The 15,706-nt window shown below is 34.8% G+C and overlaps 1 protein-coding gene across 1 annotated transcript in view; it reads right to left on the reverse strand.

Moving 5' to 3' along the window:
• The window catches only part of gabra4 (gamma-aminobutyric acid type A receptor subunit alpha4), a 42,602-nt gene that overhangs the window by 16,723 nt on the left and 10,173 nt on the right, over positions 1 to 15,706 (reverse strand). The window contains exons 4-7 of the mRNA XM_016485555.1: positions 14,353 to 14,573; positions 13,917 to 13,999; positions 8,738 to 8,881; positions 2,234 to 2,386 (exon numbers count right to left, since the gene is read on the reverse strand). Of these exons, the coding sequence (XP_016341041.1) occupies positions 2,234 to 2,386; positions 8,738 to 8,881; positions 13,917 to 13,999; positions 14,353 to 14,573 (601 nt within the window). The remainder of the gene's footprint in view (positions 1 to 2,233; positions 2,387 to 8,737; positions 8,882 to 13,916; positions 14,000 to 14,352; positions 14,574 to 15,706) is intronic.

Below are 15,706 nucleotides of genomic sequence, written 5' to 3' on the forward strand. Positions count from 1 at the left end.
AAAACGAAAAAAAAAAAAAAAAAAAAAAAAAAAAAAAAAATATATATATATATAGTGTTGTTTTCCAGTACAAATACTAAACCTTCTTTAATCAAGATATATTTACTTGAGAAGCAAAATAACTGAGCTATTAAGTCTTGTTTTAAAAAAAAAACAAAAACAAAAAAAAAACCACCTAAAAATGAAGTTTATGTTTAAAACAAGATAAAATATGCCAATGGGGTAAGAAAAATAAACCTAATTCAAAGATTATGATTTTTTGTTCATTGACAGATATTTTTTTTCTTGTTTTAAGCATAAACTCACTTAATTTTGATACACTGTTCAGAAAACAAGAACTAATTTTTATCTTCATTTAAGAATGTTTACATATTTTACTGGAAAACAAGACAAAATTAATGAGGAAATAATTTTTTTGAAACCATCTTTTGAAAACAAAAAACTTTCACTGAATTAGAGAAAATTTTTTTTTTATGAAATGTGAAAATATAATAGGCATACACGGGCTCACATTTTGTGTTGATTTGATTCTGCAACACACAAAAACCAAACTCTCTCTCTCGTTTTCATAATACTGGGAATCGCCAATTACCTCATTATACGATACACATGGTGACACATGTTATGATTCAGTAGCGCGTGAGGCACCACAGCATAATTGGATCAGGACTAAAGACTCACTAACAGAAAAATCCCTACAGAAAGATAGATTCAAGTGTTTCACACTTATTCTGGTTAAAAAGAAGTATCTTATGCTCACTAAGGCTGCATTTATTTGATTAAAAATACAGTAAAAACAGCAAAATTGTGAAATATTATTACAAATTAAAACTGAAATGTTTTCTATTTGAATATATTTTAAAATGTAATTTATTCCCGTGATGCAAAGCTGAATTTTCAGCATCATTACTCCAGTCTTCAGTGTCACATGATCCTTCAGAAATTATTCAAATATGCTGATTCGATGCTCAAGAAACATTTCTTATTATTATCATCAATACTGAAAACAGTTGTGCTGCTTAATATTTTTGTGAACTATGATACATACATTTTTTTCAGGATTCTCTAATGAATACAAAGTTCAAAAACAGCATTTTGAAATAGAAATCTTTTGTAACATTATAAATATCTTTACTGTCACTTTAATAAATGTAATACATCCTTGCTGTAGTATTTCTTCAAAAAAAAAAAAACATACTGACCCCAAACTCTAGTGTATGACAATAGTGTACCTATTGACTTGCGAATGTGAGCATTTAAATCTGTTCTAGTTGTCGTAAGGTCATACTACTGTACATACATACATACATACAACAGAAAATGCAAAAAAAAAAAAAAAGAAGAAAAGAAAGAAAACAATTGAAATTTTTAACAGCTGTGTGAAAGTGTTAAAGTTTTTATGACTGTACAAAATGCATGAAAATATGCTGATTCGATGCTCAAGAAACATTTCTTATTATTATCATCAATACTGAAAACAGTTGTGCTGCTTAATATTTTTGTGAACTATGATACATACATTTTTTTCAGGATTCTCTAATGAATACAAAGTTCAAAAACAGCATTTTGAAATAGAAATCTTTTGTAACATTATAAATATCTTTACTGTCACTTTAATAAATGTAATACATCCTTGCTGTAGTATTTCTTCAAAAAAAAAAAACATACTGACCCCAAACTCTAGTGTATGACAATAGTGTACCTATTGACTTGCGAATGTGAGCATTTAAATCTGTTCTAGTTGTCGTAAGGTCATACTACTGTACATACATACATACATACAACAGAAAATGCAAAAAAAAAAAAAGAAGAAAAGAAAGAAAACACTTGAAATTTTTAACCGCTGTGTGAAAGTGTTAAAGTTTTTATGACTGTACAAAATGCATGAATATTTAATGATGCCAGCTTTAAGGCAGCTCATAGTTGCCTGTCATTTGCTAAACAATTTATAGTCATATTCCACACCGAATATCTTTAGCACTGCAATCTGGGTAAAAAGTGATGCTAACCCACTTTCAAAAGTGGCCTTTAAAAAAGACATTAACCCAGGGTTACACACAGTGGAATAAAACAAAAAGAAAAAAACGAAGAGAAGCATAAAGAAAGAGAAACGGATAGAGGGAGGGAGGAAGATATGACAGAAGGAAGCAGCATTTTTGTTCGTATTTGCATGAAAATGGTGTTGGTGGCTCAGAGGGGGAAACGGTGCAGAAGATCTGAGAGTATCACGTACCAAAGACAGTTCTGGCGGGCACGGATTCCTTATTTATCCAGAAAGACACTTGAGAAAGGATTACAGTCATGATGCAGGGGATGTACGTCTGAATCATGAAGTAGCCCATTTTCCGTTTCAAGTGGAAGTAGACCGTCATTACCACATATTCACCTGAAAGAACAGAGAAACAGAAACAGGAAGTGCCCTATTAGCCGAAGAGCAGACAAGCAAAGGAACAAGGTCAGAATGACAGTCTGTCACCACGGCAGACTTATTTTGGCTGTACAGCAAAGTTTTCTGGCAGATTCATCTTCTTTTAACAGAATGAGGCTCACAGCCATATTGGGAAACAGCGCTCCAGTAATCAAAACACATCCTGAATGCTCCAAATCTCTTATGTAATTTTGATCAAAAAGATGTAATGAACAAACAAATGCCATTGTTTTTTTTCCCCGCTTCTGTTTAACTAAGGTGCACAGTTGCTCTAAAAAACCAAGCTGATCTGAAAGCGCTCACGCTGACCTTTACATTTAAGCCAACATTAGGCCTTGTGGCATGAGTAAAAAAGGTTTTTCTTTTAATCTAGCTTACGTTACTATCAGATATTCTCCATATGCTTTGATCATGTGACTCAGACACAGACCAGGTGTCTCTGAACATGTGCACACTAATAAGATGGACTTAAGGCTTGAGGTACTTGTAGCACACAGGACAAATGGTTAAGGCATAACATCTGTGGGGGCTTGATGTTTAAAATTTAATTTTTCCATTAGAGTAAGCAAGCAAAGAAATAGCAGTTTTTGAGTTTTAGGTAAGTTTAGGTTTTCTGTGTCAATTAAATACTGATGTTTCACATATAGTCACTAGCCCCTTTCACACAGCAACCTGTGAATTGCTGTAAAATTACCTGAACGACTTTGCTAGTAAATACAAAAATGCGCTGTTCACACAGGTAAGGACGTTCCGTCTTATTTCCGGTAAAGCACCATTCACACATCAATTTCAAAATACCGGTAAATTCTGTGACTTCAATAACTGGAAATCACCTCTAAACGGCTGTGCGTCTCAATGTTATGTTTGTCAACATGGAGAGGTTTACACGGTCAGTGTTTTTGCTGATGTTTTCATTTTTGTGTCAAACGTTCACATTCATGCAGCACTTTTGGCCCTGAGACATCATATTAGACACCTTTAGACATATCTTTGACTTCCATAAACAGAGCGGAGTATCTGCGTCAGAATGTTATGATTGGCCCAGAGAAGACGTCTGTCTTCAGCGCGTTCTAAACTCATACTTGCTCATACCGGTAATAATGTGCTGCGTTCACACAGAGCGCATTACCAGTAATTTTCTGGTAATGTTACAACTTCTCATACCGGTAAATTGCCGGAACAAATTTACTGGTATTTTTGAAAAGGTCCTGTTCACACATGATCTCTTAACGGTAATTTACTGGTAATTTACCAGTAAAGACTGTATGTGTGAAAGGGGCAACTGTTAAGACTAACACTTTGTTCTAACCAGATGCAGACAAGATAAGTTTACAGCAGCCAGGGCTGGACTGGGACAAAAAAATCAACCCTGGCATTTTTGGTCCAAACAGCCCACCATTACAATCGGAGTCTAGTCGGACAGCACCCATCTATATACACTGTCGTTCGAAACACACACACACACACAGACACACACACACACACACACACACACACACACACACACTGTGTGTGTATACCTACTGTGTATACCAGTTTAAATGGACCAGTGTACTCACTCGCTCTTGACTTGCTGTTAATAGTCCGTCAAGTAACTGTCTACAAATGGCTATCTATAAAAACTAGAAATGCACAGATTAAGATTTTTCATGGGCGATTCAGATTGTCAGCAAATGGGCTGATTCTGATACCGATTGCTGACTTTCTTTCTTTAAGCAAGAGACAAGAAACAATGAAAGAGCACATTAACAAGCTGTTTATTTGCTCTATTACAGGCTGAACTGCTCTTAAAAAAAATCTGTAGCCATTTGAAATTAGAGGCAACACTGCATTTTAATCACAGTCCAAACAAAGATGCTACATATGTGTAGCATGATAAGTTATTTGTTTATTTAATTTAAATTAGATTGTACAATTACAAGATTTAAAGCAAACAGTGGTCTGACTTTAACTTTGTGAAATTATGCTAAAAATGCAAATTCACTCTCTGACAGCAGGTGGAGCTTATGAAACAGCTGCAATATAGTATTTCCTGTAAACACAAAAGCGCTGCTCTTATAAACACTGCTTTAATATGTACTATTCGGAGGTAAGATGAAAAGAAAATGCCATCTAAACTTTTCTGAAGATAGTCAGTTTCCTTCAGAGATTCCTATAAACCTCCACCACAAATTCAATCTTAAGAATTTTCTTCCATTATTTTGAGTATCGCGAACAGTGAATTTGCTCTGCCTGTAACGTTACAGTATTTTCCCTGTTGACGTGTCTGTCCTCTCAACTTTGCGTTTGTCTTTATCGTGTCCTGCCGCTGTTAATGTCCGGTTTACAGACTTTGTAATATTTCCACATATTTCCAGGGGTGAAGGAATATTTATATAGTTGGAGCAATATACTTCATCATTCCGTCTATGATACATTGCAATTGGATTTACACTGTCAGAACAGAAGAGAAACCAATGCGCTGCTGTCCCTGCATGATGGGTCAAAGTATCAGGCCCAAAAAGTGCGTCGGCCCACCAGGAAAACACCCTATATGCCAGATGGCCAGTCCGCCCCTGAGAGCAACAGGCCCTTTTGTTGTACTGAAAGTGAAAGTGCTGCATATTGTGACATAACATCCAGTCAGAGCTTTTTTTAATATATGGTTATGGAGAGCAGGATTTTATTTACCAGTGATTTACAGCTGGATGGCCACATACATAGAAACCAAGCAATTGACAAAATGTCCTGTCATATGATCAGGGCTGGTTTGGACACATTGCTATAAATGGTTAAAAATATGGAGTAAAAAGAAAAAACTTGACCAATCACAATTCTAATTCTATTGTGATGTCATTGAGTTTGGGGTTTAGAATCCCAACCACAGTGTTTGAGAAATATCAATACACTGCAGCATTGCAAGCACTACATTACTGTTCAACAGTTTGGGGGTCAGTACAATTTTTTGAAAGAAATTAATACTTTTTTTAAGCAAGATATGTATTAAATTGATCAAAAGTGGCAGTAAATATATTTGCAATGCAATATTTCTAATTTAAATGAACCTTACTATTAATCAAAGAATCTTAAAACAATGTTTCCACAAAAATTTGAAGCAGCACAACTGTTTTCAACATTGATAATAATAATAAGTAGCAAATCAGCATATTAGAATGATTTCTGAAGGATCATGTGACACTGAAGACTGAAGTAATGATGCTGAAAATTTTATTACATTTTATAAAATATATTCAAATACAAAACAGTTATTTTAAATGTAATACTATTTTACAGTATTACTGTATTTGATTAAATAAATGCAGCTAAAACAGTTATTTTAAATTGAATTTCAAACAGTTATTTTGATCAAATTGCAGCCTTTGTGAGAATAATAAGAGACTTCTTTCAAAAACACAGAAAATCTTACAGACCCCAAACATTTGGACAGTTGTATCCTGTATATTGCAAGATATTTGCAGCAAAAATGTTGGTGTCACTGTGAGAGTATGTTATGTGTCTGTACCTGTGATAGATTTTACAGTCTCGCTTGACACAGTCTGTCCAATCAGGTCGTACTGTACCAGGCTGGATGACTCAGGTGGGACCTCCACAGAATGCTGCGGGCCTTTGGTCCAGGTGTAGATCATCTCAGTCTTTGGGTAGGCATCTGACACACAAAACAGAGCTGTCATAACAAGCCCTTACATTATATTTAGAATATATGTGTGCATAACACTAACAATCAGACCATATCTGTGGCATTGTGTGATTCCCAGTGGAAATGAAAAAGACTAATGAGATTAAACAGAGAGTAAATGGACACTTCTGCTGCAGTCTCCTGATGCTCCGATTTTTCTCCAGAGTAAAAAAGCCTTAGGTAAACTGAAAACAAACGAGGCAATTGCTGGCATATTGCTGGAAACTGCAGATGACTGGGAAATATTTGTTTATATTGAGATTGTTGATTGCAGATTTTGGTAGCTTTGGCAAATCTCTGCACAGTTTGAGACATTGGTGAGATTGTTGTTCTAGTGGAATTACATGTGAGATTTCTTTTCTCAAAATTTACTGGTAATTTACCAGTAAAGACTGTATGTGTGAAAGGGGCAACTGTTAAGACTAACACTTTGTTCTAACCAGATGCAGACAAGATAAGTTTACAGCAGCCAGGGCTGGACTGGGACAAAAAAATCAACCCTGGCATTTTTGGTCCAAACAGCCCACCATTACAATCGGAGTCTAGTCGGACAGCACCCATCTATATACACTGTCGTTCGAAACACACACACACACACAGACACACACACACACACACACACACACACACACACACACTGTGTGTGTATACCTACTGTGTATACCAGTTTAAATGGACCAGTGTACTCACTCGCTCTTGACTTGCTGTTAATAGTCCGTCAAGTAACTGTCTACAAATGGCTATCTATAAAAACTAGAAATGCACAGATTAAGATTTTTCATGGGCGATTCAGATTGTCAGCAAATGGGCTGATTCTGATACCGATTGCTGACTTTCTTTCTTTAAGCAAGAGACAAGAAACAATGAAAGAGCACATTAACAAGCTGTTTATTTGCTCTATTACAGGCTGAACTGCTCTTAAAAAAAATCTGTAGCCATTTGAAATTAGAGGCAACACTGCATTTTAATCACAGTCCAAACAAAGATGCTACATATGTGTAGCATGATAAGTTATTTGTTTATTTAATTTAAATTAGATTGTACAATTACAAGATTTAAAGCAAACAGTGGTCTGACTTTAACTTTGTGAAATTATGCTAAAAATGCAAATTCACTCTCTGACAGCAGGTGGAGCTTATGAAACAGCTGCAATATAGTATTTCCTGTAAACACAAAAGCGCTGCTCTTATAAACACTGCTTTAATATGTACTATTCGGAGGTAAGATGAAAAGAAAATGCCATCTAAACTTTTCTGAAGATAGTCAGTTTCCTTCAGAGATTCCTATAAACCTCCACCACAAATTCAATCTTAAGAATTTTCTTCCATTATTTTGAGTATCGCGAACAGTGAATTTGCTCTGCCTGTAACGTTACAGTATTTTCCCTGTTGACGTGTCTGTCCTCTCAACTTTGCGTTTGTCTTTATCGTGTCCTGCCGCTGTTAATGTCCGGTTTACAGACTTTGTAATATTTCCACATATTTCCAGGGGTGAAGGAATATTTATATAGTTGGAGCAATATACTTCATCATTCCGTCTATGATACATTGCAATTGGATTTACACTGTCAGAACAGAAGAGAAACCAATGCGCTGCTGTCCCTGCATGATGGGTCAAAGTATCAGGCCCAAAAAGTGCGTCGGCCCACCAGGAAAACACCCTATATGCCAGATGGCCAGTCCGCCCCTGAGAGCAACAGGCCCTTTTGTTGTACTGAAAGTGAAAGTGCTGCATATTGTGACATAACATCCAGTCAGAGCTTTTTTTAATATATGGTTATGGAGAGCAGGATTTTATTTACCAGTGATTTACAGCTGGATGGCCACATACATAGAAACCAAGCAATTGACAAAATGTCCTGTCATATGATCAGGGCTGGTTTGGACACATTGCTATAAATGGTTAAAAATATGGAGTAAAAAGAAAAAACTTGACCAATCACAATTCTAATTCTATTGTGATGTCATTGAGTTTGGGGTTTAGAATCCCAACCACAGTGTTTGAGAAATATCAATACACTGCAGCATTGCAAGCACTACATTACTGTTCAACAGTTTGGGGGTCAGTACAATTTTTTGAAAGAAATTAATACTTTTTTTAAGCAAGATATGTATTAAATTGATCAAAAGTGGCAGTAAATATATTTGCAATGCAATATTTCTAATTTAAATGAACCTTACTATTAATCAAAGAATCTTAAAACAATGTTTCCACAAAAATTTGAAGCAGCACAACTGTTTTCAACATTGATAATAATAATAAGTAGCAAATCAGCATATTAGAATGATTTCTGAAGGATCATGTGACACTGAAGACTGAAGTAATGATGCTGAAAATTTTATTACATTTTATAAAATATATTCAAATACAAAACAGTTATTTTAAATGTAATACTATTTTACAGTATTACTGTATTTGATTAAATAAACGCAGCTAAAACAGTTATTTTAAATTGAATTTCAAACAGTTATTTTGATCAAATTGCAGCCTTTGTGAGAATAATAAGAGACTTCTTTCAAAAACACAGAAAATCTTACAGACCCCAAACATTTGGACAGTTGTATCCTGTATATTGCAAGATATTTGCAGCAAAAATGTTGGTGTCACTGTGAGAGTATGTTATGTGTCTGTACCTGTGATAGATTTTACAGTCTCGCTTGACACAGTCTGTCCAATCAGGTCGTACTGTACCAGGCTGGATGACTCAGGTGGGACCTCCACAGAATGCTGCGGGCCTTTGGTCCAGGTGTAGATCATCTCAGTCTTTGGGTAGGCATCTGACACACAAAACAGAGCTGTCATAACAAGCCCTTACATTATATTTAGAATATATGTGTGCATAACACTAACAATCAGACCATATCTGTGGCATTGTGTGATTCCCAGTGGAAATGAAAAAGACTAATGAGATTAAACAGAGAGTAAATGGACACTTCTGCTGCAGTCTCCTGATGCTCCGATTTTTCTCCAGAGTAAAAAAGCCTTAGGTAAACTGAAAACAAACGAGGCAATTGCTGGCATATTGCTGGAAACTGCAGATGACTGGGAAATATTTGTTTATATTGAGATTGTTGATTGCAGATTTTGGTAGCTTTGGCAAATCTCTGCACAGTTTGAGACATTGGTGAGATTGTTGTTCTAGTGGAATTACATGTGAGATTTCTTTTCTCAAGAGAATTTAATTTCATTGCCACACTGCAAAAAAAAAAAAAAAAAAAAAAAAATTCTAACTTCCAAGATTCTAACTAATTTTTGTCTTTTTTTCAGTATAGGATGTAAACATTCTTAAATGACAATGCATTTACTAGAGAAGTAAAAAATACTATTAAGTTTTGTTTTATGAAAAACTGATCAAAATTAAGTGAGTTCATGCTTTAAACAAGAACAATTATCTGCCAATTATCTGTAAGAAAAATATATTTTTTGCCCTTGAAGTTTAAGTTTATTTTTTATAACCTTACTGACATTCTTTCTTGTTTTAAGCATAAGCCTTCTTCATTTTTTATGCATTTTTCAGAAAACAAGACTTAATACCTTAAGTCTTAAGTTAATATATCTTGATTTAAGAATGTTTATATATTTGTCCTGGAAAACAAGACAAAAATATTGAGGAAGAAACAAAAGAGATATTAAAGAGATCTCATTTGTGATTTTTCTTTCCAAAAACTGCTGCAATTTGGCAATAGGAAGAACGAACTCCACCATATCAACAACGGTCTTGATTTAGCTATTTTTATTTCACCAAAGGAAATAAAGGAGTTAATACTTCAATTAAATATCTGAGAACTTTATTACGTCTCCTGAGCTATGAAAGAGCAATCTTTGAGCAATAAATCTTCCTCTGGGTATGCCTACGCATGGAACTGTGCGTATTAGTCCTCGAGCTCAGGGTCGAACGGTCGCCGCTTAGACACTGATCTTTCCTCACTGCTGCCCACTTCCTCCACTGTGCGTGCCAATCTCAAATCCGAGCCAAACAGAACAATCATCCTGACACAGAAATCAGATCCGCTGAGATGTTCTCCTGCTCGGAATCAGACAGATTTCATTTATGGGGGAGAAATCCATACATCAAACGGCTCATGCTCTCGGAGTAGAGACTGACTGCACATCCAGGAATCCGTCAGCACGTTCCCTGTGCTCCTGTCCTCCTTTGAGATCATCATCATCATCATCATCATCATCTCTATCTTCCTTAATTCTCTCTTTTTCTCTCCTCCTCGCTGTCTCTTTCTACTTTTCTTTTCTGAACCCCAACACATTGGGAAATAGAGCAGAGGAAGTGCTTCCAAGACACCCACCAACAACCCCATGAAAATAGAAAGAGAGTGAGCAAGAGAGAAGAGAGAGGGGACAGAGAGACTAAGCAAGTTTTGATCCAAAGTAACGCTGGGCATGACAGAATTTTTCGAGGGGAATTGAATGTTATATTATATTATATATATATAACAACCTATTTTATTGTAGCTATTTTTGTTATTTTTAGCATTTGTATTTTATGTTTAGTTTAACTTGAAGTACCAAAATAAATAAAACAAAAACTGAAAAATACAAATTAATAAAAAACTGTTTAGACATATAAAAAGCTAATAAAAATGACAAAACACAACAAAATTACATATAAAATGTCCAAATAAATAAATAACCTGCAATAGTATATTATCAATATTAATAAAATAATACTGGTGGTTACTAAGGTGATCAATGAGTTACATTTAACGTTGCTCAGTGAACGCTGGATTTGCTGGATTTTACAAAATCCAGTCATTTTAATAAAAATTCATGCAATCAGGAGTTTTGCCCTTTAAAAAAAAAAAAAATGTGATTGTGATTTAAAATGCTTTTTTCTCTTCTTCTTCTTAAAAGCTTCAGGTTTGCTGTGCTTGTTTTTAGGACTGTGCAATTTCGTCAAAACTTTTGTAATTGTATTTCAATATGACAATAAATAATAATTGACTGTACAATAAAATTATTATTATTATTATTCTGTTTATTATTATATTTTATTACTAAGTTAAAATATTAAACAAAAGAAATAGGGCCTATTACTATCATAATATTTCATCGTATAATAATAAATTGAGTACTTAAGAAAAAATATAATAATAATAATAATAATAATAATAATACATATTATTTTAATTTACATTACTACTATAAAATCACAATACCAATATGTATGGCTGCCTTAATCTCTTAATTTTTAAACATTAAACCAATGAGTTTTTATGTCAGAAAGTAAGAACGCAGAGCTAAGGAAGTAAGGAAATGCAGTATCCGCAAAACTATTTGTGATACAAACCAGTGTGTTTATAATTATGACAATTACATTTCAACTAGTATGATAACAAACATCAGATTGCAATATCAAGCACCGTAACAAGCTTTGGGAAGATGGTTGGTTTATGCGGTGTTCAAAAATGTGACCCAAACTCGGAGCAGATGCAGATATGAGTTCTACTACAAACTGAGACACTGAAAACACCAGATCACAAGCTGCGTTTGTAAACGAACAAAGTGCCGTGCTTCACTCTGAAACATGCAGCGCATATATTTATTTAATTAAATCGCAGCCTTTGATAATGGTACTACAATTTCGGTTTTAAGGTTTAGTACTTCTCAAATCACTAGTCCTAACTCTGAATGATAGTGACCCGAGCAAACATCACTAATACATGAATACAGAAGAAAGAGAATGACATGACATGAGAGAGGAGCAAAAAACTGTATCAGAGTGCAAAGGAAAGATTGTAAACTGAAAATGAGAGCTGTTATAGGTCTGCGCAGTCCCGGGGCAGGTGGGAAAGCTGTGGTGACCTTCTCGGCTCTACAGGGGATGAACAGCTCTCTGTCTAGATGCTTCCCCTCCGGCCCAGAGAAAGGACAGAAAGATGTATAAGAAGACAAAGAAGAGAGAGCAAGATATCCATCAGCACATTAGTGCAGTCACCACTAAAAACCAAAACATTGAGATCGTCCTCCATCACAATGTCACAATGCGCCAGCAGGAGCTCTCTGGACTGATTTTATCTCCAGATCTTCCAGCAGTCTCCATAAAAGAGCCCTACCCACCTGCCACATATTCCCATTTGAGATTACGGCTTCTTTTCAGATTTCTCTTTCTGTTCCTGAACTTTTTTTTTCACGTTTTCGTTTTCATTTTTGCTGACCGACTGTCATGAACAGTCCTGCTGATATGGAGATTCTTTGTTCAGTTTTTAGAATATGAACCAACTCTGTATTTACACACTCGGAAGAAAAAGTAATTTCTCCTTGTGGAGAAGAGCTGCTTTTCAGACCTCTAAGGTATTTGCTCTTAAATTAAACTTGTAGCTAATATACTGTGTATATACTGTATTTATATATGCATTTTTTTTTTCTCTCCCAAAGAAAATAATGAATGTCATGAGTTTGTATTTGCTTAGCCAACTATGAAAAAGTAATTCTAGATAAAGAACTATTCAGTGTTTAAACTAGCAGCCAGGGCAACAAGCTGAATTAATTTTTTGTACCATAAAAACTCAAAGATCCTATGTTAAGAATGCAATACTAGCTTACTGCATACTATGCAGTGAGCATTGGATACTGCATGCTATTTAAATTTAAATAAATATTTATTTATACAAAACTTGACAGTCTGACTATTAAGAAAAAAATATTTTTTAAATTGTAACATTACTTGAATGGTCAAGTTGAGCACATTGCATTGTGGGACGCAATATCCCATGCAGTATGCTCTGCTGAACATTACAATTATTTGGCAAATGTAGTAAGCAATTCAGTTATTCCACACATAAAATGTACATACCATTTACTGTATACACTATTGTTCAAAAGTTTGGGGTCGGTAAAGAAATTATTACTTTTATTCAGACACATTCAATTGGCCAAAAGTGACAGTAAAGACATTTATAATAAATGCTGTTCTTTTGAAATGTTTTCAACATTTATAATAATAAGAAATGTTTCTTGAACAGCAAATCAGCATATTAGAATGATTTCTGAAGGATCATGTGACACTGAAGACTGGAGTAATGATGCTGAAAATTCAGCTTTGTATCACAGGAGTAAATTACATTTTACAATATATTCAAATACAAAACAGTTATTTTAAAATGTAATGATATTTTACAGCATTAATGTATTTGATCAAATAAATACCGCCTTGGTGAGCATAATAGACTACTTTCAAAATCATAAAAAATCCCAAGGATTCCAACTTTTGAATGGTAGTGTATATACTATATGCAGCAGATGCACAGTCTCAATTCGGAATAGTATACAAGCATACTACCCTATGGCAGTATGCTATTCTAAATCAGCCACCTTTCCAATGTGTGTTTTTGGCGTGTTTTAAGATGAAGTGATATTTGCATTCTAGAATGCATTTGACGGGACAAAAACAAATGCAATTAAATTCAAACAAGTTATCAATAGGTTTGGTCTTTTCCTGGAATCTTTTGAATTTTAAATTCGCATGCTATAAGTGAATTTTGTCAGCTTTTAGAAGTTCACTAGCATATAGATGAACTTCAATTCTGAATTTGTAGGGTCACACAAAAGAAACCCTCAAATAATCAATTCTGTTTCCCGTATATATATATTTAGTCATCTGACAGTGAAGAGAGAGAGAAATCCATTTTTAAAGAAGGGATTATGTAAGTGCTCTTCAAGAAACGCTTCATAAGTAATGTTCTTCTCCTCACTCCAAACATGTCATTTAAACTGCCATGTTCCTTTACTCTGAAATACTGTCTCAAATCATGCTTTAGTGTTCTGTGAAAAAATCAACATATATAGTGTAATCCTCACAGCTGCCAAACTTCAGAGGGCAGGAGTGGCCATCCATTGGGAAATCAACGAGTCTCATTGGACATTCTGCAATTATTGTCAACCTGTGGAAAAAACACAGATAGAAATGGTTAAAATATTATTTTGGTTTATAATAATATAAAATAATAATGAGGATGTGATGTCCAGCAACACCTTCAAAGTTCTTTACACCAAGTAGGACATGTTCCTGGATCAACATCCTTTTCTTTCAAACAGCTAGAATTGTAGTGTTAGCCTTAGGGTGGCGTTTGAGGCTTCAACAACATTCATATCAACCTGCCATTTTCCACTGAACACAAATGTTGTTGCAGGACCAACAAAAGATGATCCAGGAACACATCCTACTTGGCATAACGTCGGTCACCCACGAGCAAACACAGTCTGCCAAACTCTTTTCAGCGTATACGTGCTGTACCTCATAGTGTACAGGATGGTGCCGTTCTTCATGATTCTGAAGAGTCTGTTGGGTGCCGTCATGTTGTGAGCCACTGATCTTTTGCCGTTCCTGAAGAATGTGTCGGGGGTCCAAACTTTGGTCACCATCAGGTTATTTAGCCGGAGGATCTCCACCGGGCCATCATACTTCAACCGCCTATCCACCCATGTCTGGCGGAAGAACACGTCCATGGTGTACTCCTGGAAGAAAGCACAGATTTAGAGCAGTCAAAACAGCACGCAAATCAATCTGACTTACTCCTGACAGAATGCTTCATTAGAGTGGTTCAGTAAAAAGCAACTTCTCAATAAAAAAAATAAATAAAATCCACCATAATCTTGCAAAAACACTGTCTACACACTTAAACAAACACTTCCCCTCACGCTGACAAATTGTGCTCCTGCCAAATTCCCCTGTAACCCTTAAAAACAACATAACATCAAAATGAACTCTATTTACTTTTTAGAATAATCCTGATATGAACTCAAGGATTTCTCATCAAATTCTTCCAAGAAAGAGTTGTCTTGTAAAAACTCCAGTGTAACCCTTAAAAATGACATAACACCAATTTGAACCCTATTTAGGCTACTGTTTAAAAAATGTCTCAAACTGTGCAGATTCACCAAAAGTATTAATACCAAAGTATGCAATCTAGTCAAGTCAAGGTCTCAACATGAACTTAAGCATTTTCAATCAAATTCCTCCAAGAAAGAATTTCCTTGTAAATAATTAAATAAAATAAATAAATAAAACAAAATGAACCCTATTTACTTTTTAAAGAAATGTCTCAAACTGTGCAAATTCTTCAAAATACTAGAGTATGCTAAAGGCAAGGGTCTCAATATGCGCTCAAGCATTTCTCATCACATTTTTTGTAAAAAACATCCCCTGTAACTGTAACACAACAAGGTTGCGTGGGTGGGGAAAAATAACATTAACCAATAATATTATAGGATTTTTTTTTTCAAAGTTGTAAATAAAACAAAGATTGCTGGAGTATGTTTTACAAGTAAATACAATTAAAAACAAATTTCTACTTCAAAATTTCACATTTAATTGATTGTGTTTCTTGATGTTTCTTTCTAATTATTTGTTAGAATTTCTGAGTGAAAATTGTTTCTACACAATTTTTTTTGTTTGTTTTTTCAGTGTACTGGAGAAAACCAGCTGAATATTCTGTTTCACTTGGAAACATATAACAATACGGAAATTAAATGGATTTTGAATGTCCTTTTGTGCATTCCTTTTTGCTGGTTTTAATACTGCAGGTACCAATTTGCTCTAAACACTGTAAGTTTGGTCACATTTAGTGCTGTTATGCTCTTGTGCGAGG

This window comes from Sinocyclocheilus anshuiensis, unplaced genomic scaffold, assembly GCF_001515605.1.
Source record: "Sinocyclocheilus anshuiensis isolate Anshui unplaced genomic scaffold, SAMN03320099.WGS_v1.1 scaffold189, whole genome shotgun sequence".
Classification (NCBI taxonomy): domain Eukaryota; kingdom Metazoa; phylum Chordata; class Actinopteri; order Cypriniformes; family Cyprinidae; genus Sinocyclocheilus; species Sinocyclocheilus anshuiensis.